The following is a 15005-nucleotide window of genomic DNA, read 5'->3' on the forward strand; positions in this document are numbered from 1 at the left end:
CGACTGGTGGGGCACATGTGATAATACGCACCCCTGCCACTAAAAGTTCAATGCATTTTTATTTCTAAAATAATACACACACCTTGAAAGACAAAAACTTCATATTTTTTTCTCAAACTTTATTCTCCTTCAAATAAAAGATACAGGTAGGGGTCACCGTGCAAAATTTTGGTACAAGAGAAACAGATAACCTAACATTTACTGAAATTTGAGATTCAAAATGGCCAACCCGTATACACTATAGATCTATTGGAAAATAGATATATCAATTCTGACAAATATAAGACGATGGAAACTTTATTTGCTCAGCAAGCTTTAAAGTAGGCCCCTATAAATCGTAGAGCAAAAAAGGATTGTAGTCCGACTATCTGTCCCCGACGCGTTTGGATGACCTACGACCCGACCAAGTTACCACCGACAAAATCTCACGAACAGCTGCGCCTGGCATTTTGCCGATCAGCCCTAGATTCGGTAGCTCGTCAGGTACGCCTTTATGCGATAGGAATTTAAGTTACCTAATAACAATGCACAATAATATCATTAATGGTAATTCGTAACCTTTGGATTAATTACGCCTACATTTTGTTTTGTTGAGAAGCAATTTGTCTTGATCAATGCGAACATGTTATCACATGACTGCAGACGCCTGTTTGCTCATAGACGGATATATCGTCATCGCACGTGTTGTATCTTCATTGTAAGAGATACAGCCAGTTGGTCGATTTCCAGAATTTGTGTCAAGCTAGACGCATTTCTTCAGGTAGACACACTGTTCCAATGCAATTCGAACCACAGTCGCCTGTGCTCTAAAATTCCGCTCTGCTCCTACGCGCCCCATGGACGTGTGTACACACCTCTATGGGGCGCGTTGTAGGCGCAGAGCTGAATTTAAGAACACAGGTGAAATGCCCATTCGAGGGCGTTGTTTTTAAAAAGCGGCCACCCGCTTAAAATCTGTGATTGGTTAAATTTTCTCTTCCCATGGTAACTGTGGCAAAATTGGAACAGATGATAATATACCTTTAAAACAGGCGTAAATTTTGCGCGGGTGCTCTGTAACCCAGATTTAGAAATTACCGCCCCGGCCCGCTAGTGTTCCATAAGTGCTAATGTGTCTTCACCACAGGTGCATGCTCGGAGCGCGCGAGCGCTGAGTGTCTACTGTACACACACACACAACTCGCGACTTAAGTTGCTCCAGAAGAGAAAAGTCGCCGCAAGTAACAGTATCATAAAACCCAACACAAATTAAGTTTTCTTTTTAAAATCCCACTTGTTTATTGAGCAACAAAATAAATTACCCCTCGAACCGATGGTATAATTGATTACCGGCCTTTTCCTCGTCTTCTGGTACGCATAGCAAAACAGCCCGCAAAGAAATCGTTTTGGAACATTTTTGGTTGGAATAAGTTGTTGGCAGCACCCGAAGATATTTATCAAACCGTTGATAAGATCGGAGATATACTCTGATATAGCCCTTTCAGAGAAAACGAAGTAACCCGATAATTTCAGAATTAACTTCGAAAGGTTGGGGCGACCTTTTGTACTTCAATACATGTCACATAATTCATGAAGAGATTTTAAGTGCATAAAAAGAATTGATAAAAATCTGGGTGTTTTGTAATCGAGGCATATGCAAGGTGTTTTGATAGCAATCCTGCGCTGCGGAGGCGGGAATCTACACGCAGATCTACCCACCAGCTGTAACATTTGATTTATTTTCCTTTGTCCTATGTTCTGATTCTGAAACGCATCTACACTTTCTAGTTCTACTTGAAAAAATCACGTCAAAATTAATGCCTGGTGTCCGACTTATGATACCAACCTATATGTATTTTAATGTCCGACGCCATTGTTGATTTCGAGTAAACTGCAAATGATAAACTTGCATATTGTGCACAAAGAATTATGCTGGCAAACCTATTACTGTGCATTTCAAAATACTTCAAAGGGATACAGTCGTCGAACTGCGCTCAAAGGTCGTATGGGACCCATACGACCAACGTGAACACTGTATCCAAGGTACGATGGCGATTGATGAAAGTTAAAACATGTCTGTCATAATCTACATAGTATAATTTAAATGTTGCAGCTATGATGATGAGGTGCATTTAGATATCGTGTACGAAATACATTATTTGTAAACAAGAAACTGCACAGGCGCAGTTCCGACGACTGTTTCCCTTTAAGGAGAAGAAAAAGAAACTGTATTTGTTTTTGAGAACGAGAATGAAGAAACTTTTCAAAATTTACAGCTTTTACCCCTTTAGGGACTGGTCAGTTTCTTCGGCCTCGGGTGGGGGGGCGGTGGATTTTGGGGGGGGAGGTTCACCCTGTTTTTGACTTTGGTGATAGGGGGGTCACCATGTTTTTGAAATGCGCAATAGGGGAGGTCAGTGTGTTTTTGAATTTCAACACAGGCTCATCATTGCCTAAAATGCATCGTGTCAGCCACAAATTTCATCCAGTTGCATTTTTCGGCGCGCCCTTTGAATGATATCTTGATGTTTGCTAAGTGAAAGTGTACTATTATGAAATCTGCATTTCATATGAAAAGCATGACAAATTCCTGATACTTTTCTGTTCTCTCTTTGAGAATTCAGTATGAGAAAGCAACATGCACAAATATCAATGTTACAAGAAAAGGTCATCTCAGACTCTGCACACATCAGATTTGGCTAAAATGCCTCTCTATGGTTCCTCAGGAGATTTACTTGGATGGCTGGCAAGTCTTAACACCCATCAAACTTTTTACTGCTTTTTCCTGTTTGGTATTAATGATTGACATCCATTTCTGTACAACAGTTCAGGACATCTGGTTAAGCATAGAAAGTGTGAAATACATTCACAGTTCATTCAAATGTACTGTATTCAAACTTTAAGATTGACACTTTGAAATTCCTATCTTACAACTGACATGCCAACAATTTCATTAAAACACAGAATGACAGTAAAAATACATATGTATGTAAAATATAATATATAAAATATAATATATATATTACATAATTACATTATATATATACATATATATACACACACATATATTATATATATATATATATATATATATATATATATATATATATATATATATATATATATTACAGTATTTATTATTACATATTACAGTTGTTGCGTGTGGGGGTCACCCTGTTTTCAAAATTTGGAATAGGGGGGGTCAGCCACTTTTTGACGTCGCAAAAAATAATCCACCGCCCCCCCCCCCAGGCCGAAGAAACTGACCAGTCCCTTAAGGTAGTATGCACCTTCGAAGTGAAAGGCTTAAACTAATACTAGAACTTTCCAAAATGAGGGGTTACGGTGCAAAGTTCGGTACTGGAAAAACAAATACATAATTAGCGACACTTGAAATTCAAATGGCCGCCATCCCTGTGTTAACTCTATGACGAAAAATAAAATTTTGATTTTCCAAAAAAAGACAGTGAAGTTTTTTCTTACTTCAAGAGCTTTAAAATGAGCCCAAAGTGGTAGAGCAGAAAAGAATTGTAAAAAATTGAGTCTGAATGTCTGTCCCCGAGGCGCATTCTACCTTAAATGCAAAATATTTGTGTACAGCAGACAGGACATATAGAAAGGAGTCGGAAAATGCAACGCTTCTGTATGAGATGTCCTTGTAGACATTCAATACCATAATGTGCTGATTGATATAAAAAGGTGGTTTCCCCAGGAAATTCGGAAACAAAATTTGCTGTCTTTTTTTTGAGATTTACGTCAAGTTTGTGCTCAAGAAGTGAATGAAATCTGAAGAAACTGAAATAGATGGTATGTCAACTTATCAAAGGTTCATTCTAGGGGCCTCCACCCCAAAACATTCTGTGAGTGAGATTATCGATCTTATATTATTTACATACACATCTTGGCGAAGTGTCAAACGCGCAATACTCATCTAAAGCGCCACCATGCGACGTTTGGAATGTAACCCCGTAGAGGCTGACTAATCTTCGCATCTCTGAAGTGATCTGTCATTCGTGACTTATTAAGGTAGAATGTGCCTCGGGACAGACATTTGAACTCTCAAACATTTTAAATTCTTTTCTGATCAACCTTTTATTGGGGTTCATTTTGAAGCTCTTTGAGTAATAAAAACTCTCACCGTCTTAGTTTTTTTGTTTTTTAATAGAAATTTATTTTTTCTCCATGGAGTTAACACAGGGCTGACGGCCATTTTGAATTTCAAATATTGGTAAATCTTGGGTAATTTGTTTCTCTAGTAACAAAATTTGCACGGTTACCCCCCCCCCCATTTTTATTCTTGACTGTGAAAGTGAAAGGTTGAAAGATTAGGACTACCTGAGGAAACTTTGAGCAAATGTTTAAAGGTATACAGTCACTTGTTATCTAAATATGCCCATATATGGTCAGAGGGGCGTTCCTTGGTATTCAAAATGCCCATGTGAGGGCCTGTTTTTAAAAAAGCGGCCACCCGCTTAAAATCTGTCAGTGATTGGTTAGATTTTCTCTTTCCATGGTAACTCTGGCAAAATTGGAACAGGTGACAGCAAATGTTTAAGTCTTTCACTTTCGAGGCGCATGCTACCTTAAATCAGAGAAATATGCCGTGTATGGTGACAGCTGTTGACAGCCCCATTGACATACCGACTTGTTTCAAACAAATACAACTGCATTGGTCGTAGACTGGAATAAAATCTTAAAATCTGCTTGGCATAAAAAGTTAACTAAAGCCCCGGTAGCTTTTTTGTAAATAATATCTTACACGACTGTAAGTTTTCAAAACGGTGGAATTCCGGAATCAGTTGGTATACTTCGAAACGCCCTACAAATGTTAAATATTGGCACGTTACTATTCGGACAACACCTTGAAATCTACTTGCCCCGTCGTAAAACAATATCAAAGTTCTAGATATATAGCCTGGGTGTTAGGATATACACAGTGTTTCAAATTGGCTGAATACAAAATATGCTTCGATTCAATTCTATTTTTTGACATTTCAGCAGTGTAAGTTTGATTTGAATTATTTCCTTCCATTGCCCAAACACCTTTAAAATTGTCTCGGATCGCTATTTTAGTGGTCAGATATTTTTTTCTGATTTTTTTTTAGGGCGAGTTCTTGTCAACCCTGAGAAATACGAAATGATATCATTCTTTGAGCAGCAACAAGTCGAGGCCGCTCATGCATGATTTGTCCAGGTGCTTTCGGATTTTAGGGATAGACCCATTGATCTTTGGAGGGGTAGCTAAAATTGGACGAAGTCTCAATACTCAAAGAAAGCGATTTTTTAAAGGCTGGCTATTTTGAGGTAAAGTAAAAACAAGTGTTGAAGACGTTCGTTCAAATGCATGTTCTGCTCGTTCCGAAAAATTGTACAAGAAGCAAAAGTGCTTTTATTCTGCCCCTCCTGATATCTAAATGATGCAACCCTTACAAACACTTTCTCTCAGTTCGTCATTTTCCAACAAATTTACGTTCGTTGATATTGACGACACAAAGGGTAATATGCTCACAGACGCAATATCTGATTTCGTAACCGGCGTGGAAGAAAAGGGGTTTTCTCAAATAGTTTGGTCGTCTTCCAACTTTTCAGAGCATCTAGGGATCAACTTTATCGACCAATCAGCAGTATTACAAATTAACTTCCAATGCGCAGCGCTAAAGACTGAATGGTGATTCGTAGTATTTGGGTCACGACCCCAGACCTGTTATTTATTGGCAACACTGAATTGCAGTCGACTAGTCCCCTCTACCAGAACGTCGAATTACCGCAGCACAATGTCCTGAACGCAAGGTCGCGTCAGCACACTACAAATACAGATGTAAAGAACCTGACGTAACCAGATTAGACTATCGACAGCGCAGGACCGCATTCCGTCATGTCAAACAACAATCTAGAAGCCAGCGAGTGGACCGTGTTCCGAGGGACTGTGATCCATTCAACGCATGAAGAGGCAGTAGTTCCGCTGAAAGATGCCATTCTCGGTGTGCGGGGGTCACAGGTAACGTAGAGTCTGATTTCATTACTCCTTGATGTGTACGTATAAGCAAAAATCAAGGACAAGGGCCTATCAGTTTTTTCGTCAGAACGATCTAACATACTGGAAGGAAAAACCAACACGAAAATAGCACATACACAATGCTGACGAAGCACGCAGTATCTTCCGCGTCATATTTCAGTGTTGTTTAACGCCATAACGATAGAATGGACCTAAATTGTCAAAAGACACGTCTTTTTCCTAGTGCCTGGGAACCCCCTCCCCAGTGGGTATTTGAACACACTTGAGACAGGTGCGAATGTTTTTGTCCGTGATGACCTTGGTTGGTGGAGCACACTGAATAGTTCGCTAGACCACGGTAGCATCTCACATATGAAGGGATCATGGCTTAATTCGACATGACTATTTCTGAGATTGGCTTCAAAATGGGACAGGCAAAAATATTTCAGCGCTTTGCGTATGACATAAAGCTATAGACTCTATTGGTCAATCAAATGTTTAATAATATTAGTGTTGGGTTTATGGCGAGCCAGGTACTGTGTGACACGAACCAGCACGACACTGTGCTGTTTGAAATAGTGGAGTGCATGTCACATTTGCAACTTGAAATCAGTTTTGCATGCACGTACAAATTACACAACAATATTTATCTAGCGTGCGCGTACAGTTTAATGCGTCAGGTCAGCTGTACTCCAAGGCAAGTAAGAAACATGCACCATCGCTACTTACGTCCGCTCCTCTGACCGCATAAACTTTACTGTGTCCTTTCTCTCACATGTGATTTCAAATCGACCAGGTTTAATGGTGAGAAAGATGATTGCGGGCGTTGAATTGAAGGGGCCGAATCTGCAGTGAAATAAAGGGTTTCTTTCTTGGGCTACAGACCAATCCCCTCCCCTCCACTCCCCTCGTGAAAAAAATTGGAGGAGCTATGCTTTGACGGACTGTCTGTCAGTTCCTGACGAAATAACGCCCGGTTGCCCTTCGGCTACGGTCGGCTTTCCTAAAACATACACATGTATCAGAGACGAATCTGCTGTACATATATCCTGTCCTAGCGCTAGAATGATATTTCAAAATGGCTATTTCTTTTCTCTCTGTCAATGATTAAACCATCATCAAGTCGACCTACATATACCAAGACAGTTCAGCATTCTCTTTAATTAAATTCATATCGTCCATGTTTCGAAAATGAAAGCATCAGCCTTCATTTTCTGACGTCAAGAATCACTCCCTTTCAGAACGATACACTCGTCCATAGTTCAGATGTTCCAATATTGGAGGTTTTTTTTTACGCGGGTCCATACAATTACAAACATTTTGCCTGTAAGTCAGTGCGGGGCTACTTTGATGAATCGACGAGTACGCTGGATTTTGTGCATTCGTTCTGTGTTCGTGGCAGGTCACGCGCTTATTTTTATGGTATTTTGGCTGTTACTAGTACTGAACAGAAGTAATAAATCCAGGTGTGCCGTCAGTCAGTCACCAAGGAGACGAAGGGCAAACACAACCCTACTTCTGCTATGCAACGAGAAGTGGTCGCGAAAAATCAAAATGTCCGAAATAATGACAAGTACTAGCCGCTTTGGGCCCTCAAAACTGATAACTAAAGAAGATGAAATATTAAACGGTGGAGTACACGCCACGCGGTTGCTCTACCCCGTGTACACGCGTAGGCCTAGAGCTGTCGCATAGCACCACGGTCGCCTGTGAACCGATACACGACGGCCACTGTGTGGTATGCATACCACACACCGGCCGCCGTGCATCGATCCACGCGACTGTGCATGGCACGAGATCAATAAAACACATGGTGCGTATTGACCCCAGTGACCCTAAAGTTCACTATGACACTGCAAGACTTCCATCAAATATTTGATTAAAAGGACCCTGTTTTCGTGGTATTTGCTTTTGGCTTGGACCTTCCACAGCTGTGCCCATTTTGAAGGGTTTAGTTTTCTCAGGTAATTGCGATTTGCAAAATCCTAGCTATTAAAAATCTGATTGAATGCAGTGTTGAGATGCGATCACGGTCAATTTCGTATTGTATGACTTTTGCGCTTGTTGCTGCCTTCGCCTCTCCAATAAGTAGTAAGGATTAACGGGGACAAATACGAAAGACAAGGCCAACTTGTCGACAGGGACGGTTGCCATTTTGGCCGACTTTTCTTTGCTTTGATAAATGACAGTGAAAAGTCATGTTTTCGGTTCCCGCTAATGTGCCTTCGGCAATCTTGTACGGGTAAAAGCGCTCAAATTCATATCCGTCCGTGTGATAATACGGCAACATCCTTACATCTTTTAATATATTGAAACAGGATTTGGCACAACTGCTGTCCAGCGTGCAGACGACAGCTTGCTGCCTTTCCACGCATGCTCACATCTCCGTGCACTGAACGAGAGAGCAACCGCGCCGCACGTCGCGTCGCGCCGCGCTGTGACCCTTATCGACCATACAGCGAAGTGCGAAAAACCAGCACTGTGAACAAGTTGTCGTCCCATTTTGCGTGGCGGCTTACAAAATTCAGTCGCCTACAGCCGTTGTCAACATCAGAAATATGTGACAAGGCAGTGTTCCGTCTGTGTGTACAATGATGAAAATTATTATTGAAAATCTGAACCCAACGTGGCACTCTAGAAATTCCCTCGTATATACTCTACAGTGTGGCTATTGAAGAATCTAATGGCACAAACCAATGTTCGCTCGACTTGCCCCCCCCCCGCCCCCCACTAACCTGTATCACAAATACGACCATTTGTGTAAATAAAATGGAGTTCTGGGGACAAGTCTGCGCGGTGTTTGTTTGTAGTGTAAATAAGCCGAACATAGCCTTCCGTTATTATGTGACGGTACGTAGGGCCTAAATAACAACACAGCCAAGACGCGGGTTGGCGCTTTCTGAGTGGAGAAGATCTGCCGGCTGTCTCGGAAAATGGAGTGAAAATAGACCATGTTCCGAACCGCGCGTGACATTCCGAGATATCGCGAGAATATGTGGTTCGCAGTGGACGTGTTCTCGCAACACAGGACAAACTGCGTAAAACAGGACAAGTCGCTAATTACGTTAAACACTGCATAAAATAAATGAAGTTGCAATCTTTGCTCAGTTCTGCACTTTTTCTAGTTCCATACAAAGTTTGACTTGTATTGCTAAGCTGGAAACCTGTTTCTACGGGCATGTATTAAAGTCTCGCGAGATCTCGCAATCAGCGGAACATCGTCTATTGAACGACACTTGGCAGAAAATGTGATCAAACAACGGCTTTATTTTCAACACATGAATGATATATAAAAGGTTGAGGGTTGGCGTAAATTATTCAGTAAAGCGAGCCAAATAGCCTATTTTAACGATATCTCGAATGAAAAATGGCGTCCGATGCAGACGACAGAAATTAATTGACTCGAACTCCTAAACCACAATGTTCTCTTTCATTTTCACGATGACATGGACTCTCAATTTACTTCAGCTGAAAAAGTCGAAAATTTGCATGCTCGAAATTATATCTTTGTGCTCCTTCGAAATTCCTGCGTATTCATTCGTCCTGAAAAATTGCAAAATCATCTGCATATCACGGAGGAAGCGTACCTCTAGTTATATTTTAATTTCAAGATTTTTATGGAATTTCCAAATGGAATGAGGATGTGGGTAGTCAATATTTAAATATTCTTATTACTTGTTCCCATTTTTGAGGAACTTTTGAAACAACTGCTTTCGTAGAAGATTAAACGAGCCTATAAAAATAATTGTCGACGTGCAAAAATAAAGCCTTACAGTTTTTGATAACAACAGTGCAACCGTACTGGTCATCGTCGTAAAATGTTCACCCTTTTACGGCAAATGCCGTAGCACTTTGGCGCCCAAGTAACCTCGCATGTTTTCGGCTGCATGCACCGTTTGTGCTTGTTCAACAAAGCAAAATAAAATATGGAACCTTCAGCGCTTTTACTGACACTTGAGGATTTTACAAAACTCAAAGGGCATATTTAAGACGTGTCTGGTCAATTATGGTACAATTGCTATCTTTACCATACTAAACAAGTCTGGTGACTTTTTAAAAATTTTAATCTTGTGAACGATTTGCATTCAATTTATCATACTTAAGCTGTCCATTTTATCGGGCGTATAACTTTCCCCCCCAAAAAAAAATGTGTTAGTCTGTCGTTTTATTTACCGAAGCGTATAACTTCCTCGACGTTTCAAGCATGCAGCGAAGCTTTGCTATTTTCTCGTTTTGTTTGCGTCATAGCGAGAAAAATATAAACAAATAAGCAAATCCGATGACTCACGCCAGCTTTCTTGGGCAGGAAACGACATTTCTAATTTCGCCTTTAACTAACTAGGTGGGAAAAGGCTGGCGCTAGAATGTGGGTTTGTGCAAAGTGTACTTCCAACTGGAATCCGATGACGTGGCTGTTATCACGATTTATTGCAATATATATTTTAATTTCAAATTTATTTTATTCTATCGAAATATTCCATTCCAGGGGTTTTATCCTACCCTACAGGGATGATTTTGTTCGAAGCGACGTGCTAACACGATGTGTGATGGAGCGCGAAGGTCAAATACAGGGTCTTCTGCTCGTTTAGGTATCTCCGCTTTTGCTTATATAGGTTTCGGTGACTTATTCACAGATAAATTAAAAACAATAAAAGTAATATGGTACAACATTTTCTAGATAAATATACTTCAGTCTTTGACAGATGTAATCGTAGAACGATATTATTCAATCAAATGTTGACTATTATGATTTAACAGACGAAAATAATGAGCTAGACATAAAATTGATAAGGGTGTCCTAGATACTCGGAGGGGGGGTAAATATTTCTCAAGCGTGTGGGGGGGGGGCAAGGGAGTAGGGAGTTCAAAAGTGTATCTTAATTCATGAATATGAGCTTTTTAATGGAAAAGAGGCTGGAATTCGAAAATCAGGGAATGACCAGTCTAGCTAAAATGGAACATGCTTTAAAGAGACATAAGCTGTAACTTGTGGCAAGTTTTTCAGTATTCTGCTTCTGTATATCAACTACCGTGTCTGACCCTAATCCGTTTGTCATGCTGAAATTTTGAGTATTCTTTTTGTCAACACAGCTTGCATGTGTGTAGTGATCATTGTTTATTGTTTACAAACGAATTCTAGTCCGGACTTGAATACAATTTTCAACAATAACAATGGAGATTATACTCATATAGGTTGTGTTGATATGCTAAATACTTGGCATTAAATTACAGTTTAGGGATTCAATGCAGAAAGTGTAGGAAACCACAAAAAAGTTCTGAAAAAATAGCCAAAAGATACAGCTTATGGAGCTTTAAGCCTAGAGTGTTTCTGTAGGAGTTTGCGTATTGCTCCTGAGTACGGCTATAGATTTCTCACTTTTGCCAATCTCGACTGTGACAGATCACACAAGTAAGAACGCGGTTTGAGGTCAGAGGTTTGTTACTAAATATAGCTGCACGCACGCACGTCTGACATCGCTGCTTGAAATGCAGACAAATTTTGTCAGTGTTGCATGCATGGCTGCCGATTTACGCTTGTAGTCTGCACTGTACAAGTGTCTTTTTTGATGTTCATCGTAGAATTCAGAGTCCCCTTCTCCGTTATTTTCGCCTTTAGTGCTTGCATAATTCCTAACAATGCCAACTAAATTTGAGGACTTCAATATTAATGAGAGAACAATGACGTCATTTGCCAGCAAAGGCCCAGGCCCGCCTCTCTCTGCCAGCGATAATCAAAGGTTTAGGGATGCTGAACTTTAACCGCCATTAACTGGCCTGGCGAGGCAGACATGGCATGAGAACAAATTCCGCGACAACTGGATGGACTGTGATTCAAATATTTGCCCTTTAACACAAAAGTAGCGTTTTGTTTGGGATCGCTTGATTGTCCGCCGGGACGATATTAAAGTCGAATGGAGCAGTGCAGTTGACCATCCGTCTTAAGGGGTGGACCATTTGATATCCTGGGGGGGAGGGCTTGGAAGATTTGGGGAAAAAAAAAGATGCCAGGTGGAGTTGCTCGAAAAAAAAATCTGGCTTAGGTGGCTGATGGAAAAAAAATTATGGACCATTGCGACTCTGAAAAAAAAAATCTTGGCAATTGTTCGATGCACACTGCAGCATCAATAAAAATCAAGCAGTAGCTCTGGAGTTTTATAAAGCATAAACAGGAACAATAACTGAATATGAACAATTGTACAGTATACATGACCTTCTGATTAGAGGAAGTATGCTGAAATTGAAATTGCTCACCAGTGTTTTCCAGAAATGTGTAAATCTGAATGTAAGGATTTTGTCAAAATACCACAAGAAGAGAGACAGCCTGCAAACATTTTACTATTATCGTTTGCGCATAGAAAACTCATAACAATGAAAAAATGCGTAGAGACTCAATCCAATGCGTATATTAATGCGCATTGGATCGACTCTCTACACATTTTTTTCATTGTTATGAGTTTTCTATATACGCATGTTTTTTATTCGTAAATGCGAACACTGTTATAGTGAATTATCTTACCAATGTTTTTCTTAACAAAAGCGAATGTGTTTTGATTAGAATTGAATGAGTTTGATGGTTTGGGGAAACTACTATGTGGTAATGAAGAATGGGAAATGGGCAATGAAATGAGCAGACAGCAGGTGATTTAAGATTAAATGTACATCTTCACTGCAAATAAAACCATAAGTGTGTCATAAATAATACAAACAAAACAAAATCATGTTTGTTTGTTTTGTTGTATGTGAGCCACGTCTAAGACACACAACAAAAGTACTGTTTCAGTCAGTAAATTCACCTCAGATGCCACCAGAGAAAACCATTTCCACTCCAAAATTTCATTTTTCGCCTTGCGAGAGGGGGGACACCCCCCTCTCCGCGGCTCTCCCCCCCTCGTTCGCTACGCTCACTCGCCACTCAGTCGCTTCGCTCCCTCGCAGTCCACCCTCTACTTTCTTAAATTACCCGGCTACTTTCAATGTAAGGACAACAATAACAAGTAAATGCCATAAATGTACATGATTTTACAAATATGTTTTTGTAAAGTGAATCAAAAATGTACATGTATTTACATTACTTCACTTAGTTTCTTGAATATAGTCTGTGTGCGATAGAACAGCATCTTGTTACTGGGTGTGAAAACCAAGCAAACAAACATTGCACCGAAATTTGGTAAAAAAAAATATAATCTCGAAGGAAAGTGAAAAAAAAAAGTTGCCAGCATATGCCCTGTAGAAAAAAAATAATTCATGGTGAAGCACGTGGGAAAAAAATAATGGCTCTCCACCAATCTTCCAAGCCCCCCCAGGATATCAAATGGTCCACCCCTAATAGTATATCTCGATCCTCTCACCCACATTTCGATGTGCTGAGGTCCAGCGCCTGACGACGACAGATTGTACCAAAATATGATGGTGAAGGGGTAAATGCATCTAACTTCACCCCACTAAAAGCTGCCAGAATAACCAAAGCTGGTAAAATTATATCGTATTACATCGTTGGCTCAGCATTTTTAGACCTGAGCAAAGCGTTTGATCTCGTTGACCACACAATCTTGTTGTCAAACTAAAAACCTACGGGTGTTCTGATCATACCCTGTCTTTTTTAAAATCATATTTATTTACACGTAAACAATTTGTGCAATTTAATCGTACAAACTCAGATGTTATTGATGTCAGGGTCGGTGTGCCGCAAGGTTCCATACTGGGGCCATTACTCTTTATTATTTATTTAACGATTTGCCCCTTCACCTTGAAAATTCATCCTGTACTTCTTTTGCAGACGACACAACACTTCATGTTTCACACAAGTCCTTAAACACCATTTCTACTTACCTGAATGCTGATCTAAAAATAGTTGAAAATTGGTGTCTTACTAACAAACTTTGTATCAATCCGAGTAAGACAAAATCAATGATTATCACAACTTCTCAGAAGAGACGACACATTAACAGTGAAAACTTCAACCTCACTTTGGCTGGTAAAACTATTGACCGCGTCTCATCAGAGAGGTTGCTAGGGGTCACTATTTCTAATAACCTGGACTGGTGTGAACACATTTCAACCATTGAAAGCAAAATCAATTCCAAATTGTTTCTTTTGGCACGCATCAAAAAATTTCTTCCTCTCCACTCACGCAAGCTATTTTATTACTGTTTCATCTCACCACACATCAATTACTGTTCTAATGTTTGGAGCTTTACTTCCAGTAGCAATATCTATGCATTGGAGCGTCTACAGAGACGTGCAATGAGACTCTTGACACTGTTCCGTCTCTTTCCACTTATCAAATGTATACTCAGCTTCATTTGCTGCCGATTAACTTGAAACTCCGTTGTAACCGTATGGCCCAAATTTACAGAGCAACTCACAATCTAACCCCCGACTACATAACCAGTATTGTTCAATAATTACATCCCTTCCAGATCACTTCGTTCTTCCAATCAGAACCTCCTTAAGTTCCCAAGGCACGTACACTTCTTTATCAGAACACCTTGTCAGTTGCGGGTGTGGATGATATAACAATCTCCCCAAATCAATGAGGGACTCTGAGTCACTGACTATTTTAAGAAATCTTGTAACAACTTTTGTATAATACTTACCTGCCAGATGCCTTTTCGTATTTTTTTTTATTTATTTGTACTTCTGTGTTTTTTGTGTTTTCATGTTTGTGCTGTAAAGTGTATTATGACTTCCTTTTGTCTATTCGACCTCCACGAAAAGAGGTGTTTTACCTATGGAGTTATCGAGTTTAAATAAAGATTACATACTACTACTACTACTACTACTACTACTACTACTACTACTACTACTACTACTACTACTACTACTACTACTACTACTAATAATAATAATAATAATAATAATAATAATAATAATAATAATAATAAAACGACAAAAAGCGGTGCAACCAGTAGCAGGCGGTACCGTTACCCCGTTTGGATATTCGATACAATCGTTCACCAAGTTCACCTTAGTGAAAGCATAGAGAAAGATAGATAGAGTCGCAACGGGTATTGTTTAAGGCGTGAAGCGG

The 15005-nt window shown here is 39.9% G+C and overlaps 2 protein-coding genes across 3 annotated transcripts in view; both read left to right on the forward strand.

Annotated features, from left to right (window-relative positions):
* Positions 1 to 15005, forward strand: part of LOC139123539 (tripartite motif-containing protein 2-like) — a 160667-nt gene that overhangs the window by 106587 nt on the left and 39075 nt on the right. The window lies entirely within an intron of this gene.
* The window catches only part of LOC139123540 (guanine deaminase-like), a 53872-nt gene continuing 44376 nt past the window's right edge, over positions 5510 to 15005 (forward strand). Inside the window, exon 1 of one of the 2 annotated variants that reach the window (XM_070689710.1) lies at positions 5510 to 5977. In XM_070689710.1, the coding sequence (XP_070545811.1) occupies positions 5855 to 5977 (123 nt within the window). In that variant the 5' untranslated portion in view covers positions 5510 to 5854. The remainder of the gene's footprint in view (positions 5978 to 15005) is intronic. The other variant, XM_070689711.1, reaches the window with a different exon arrangement.

The sequence above is a fragment of the Ptychodera flava genome (assembly GCF_041260155.1).
Source record: "Ptychodera flava strain L36383 chromosome 23 unlocalized genomic scaffold, AS_Pfla_20210202 Scaffold_23__1_contigs__length_28996876_pilon, whole genome shotgun sequence".
Taxonomy (NCBI): Eukaryota; Metazoa; Hemichordata; class Enteropneusta; family Ptychoderidae; genus Ptychodera; species Ptychodera flava.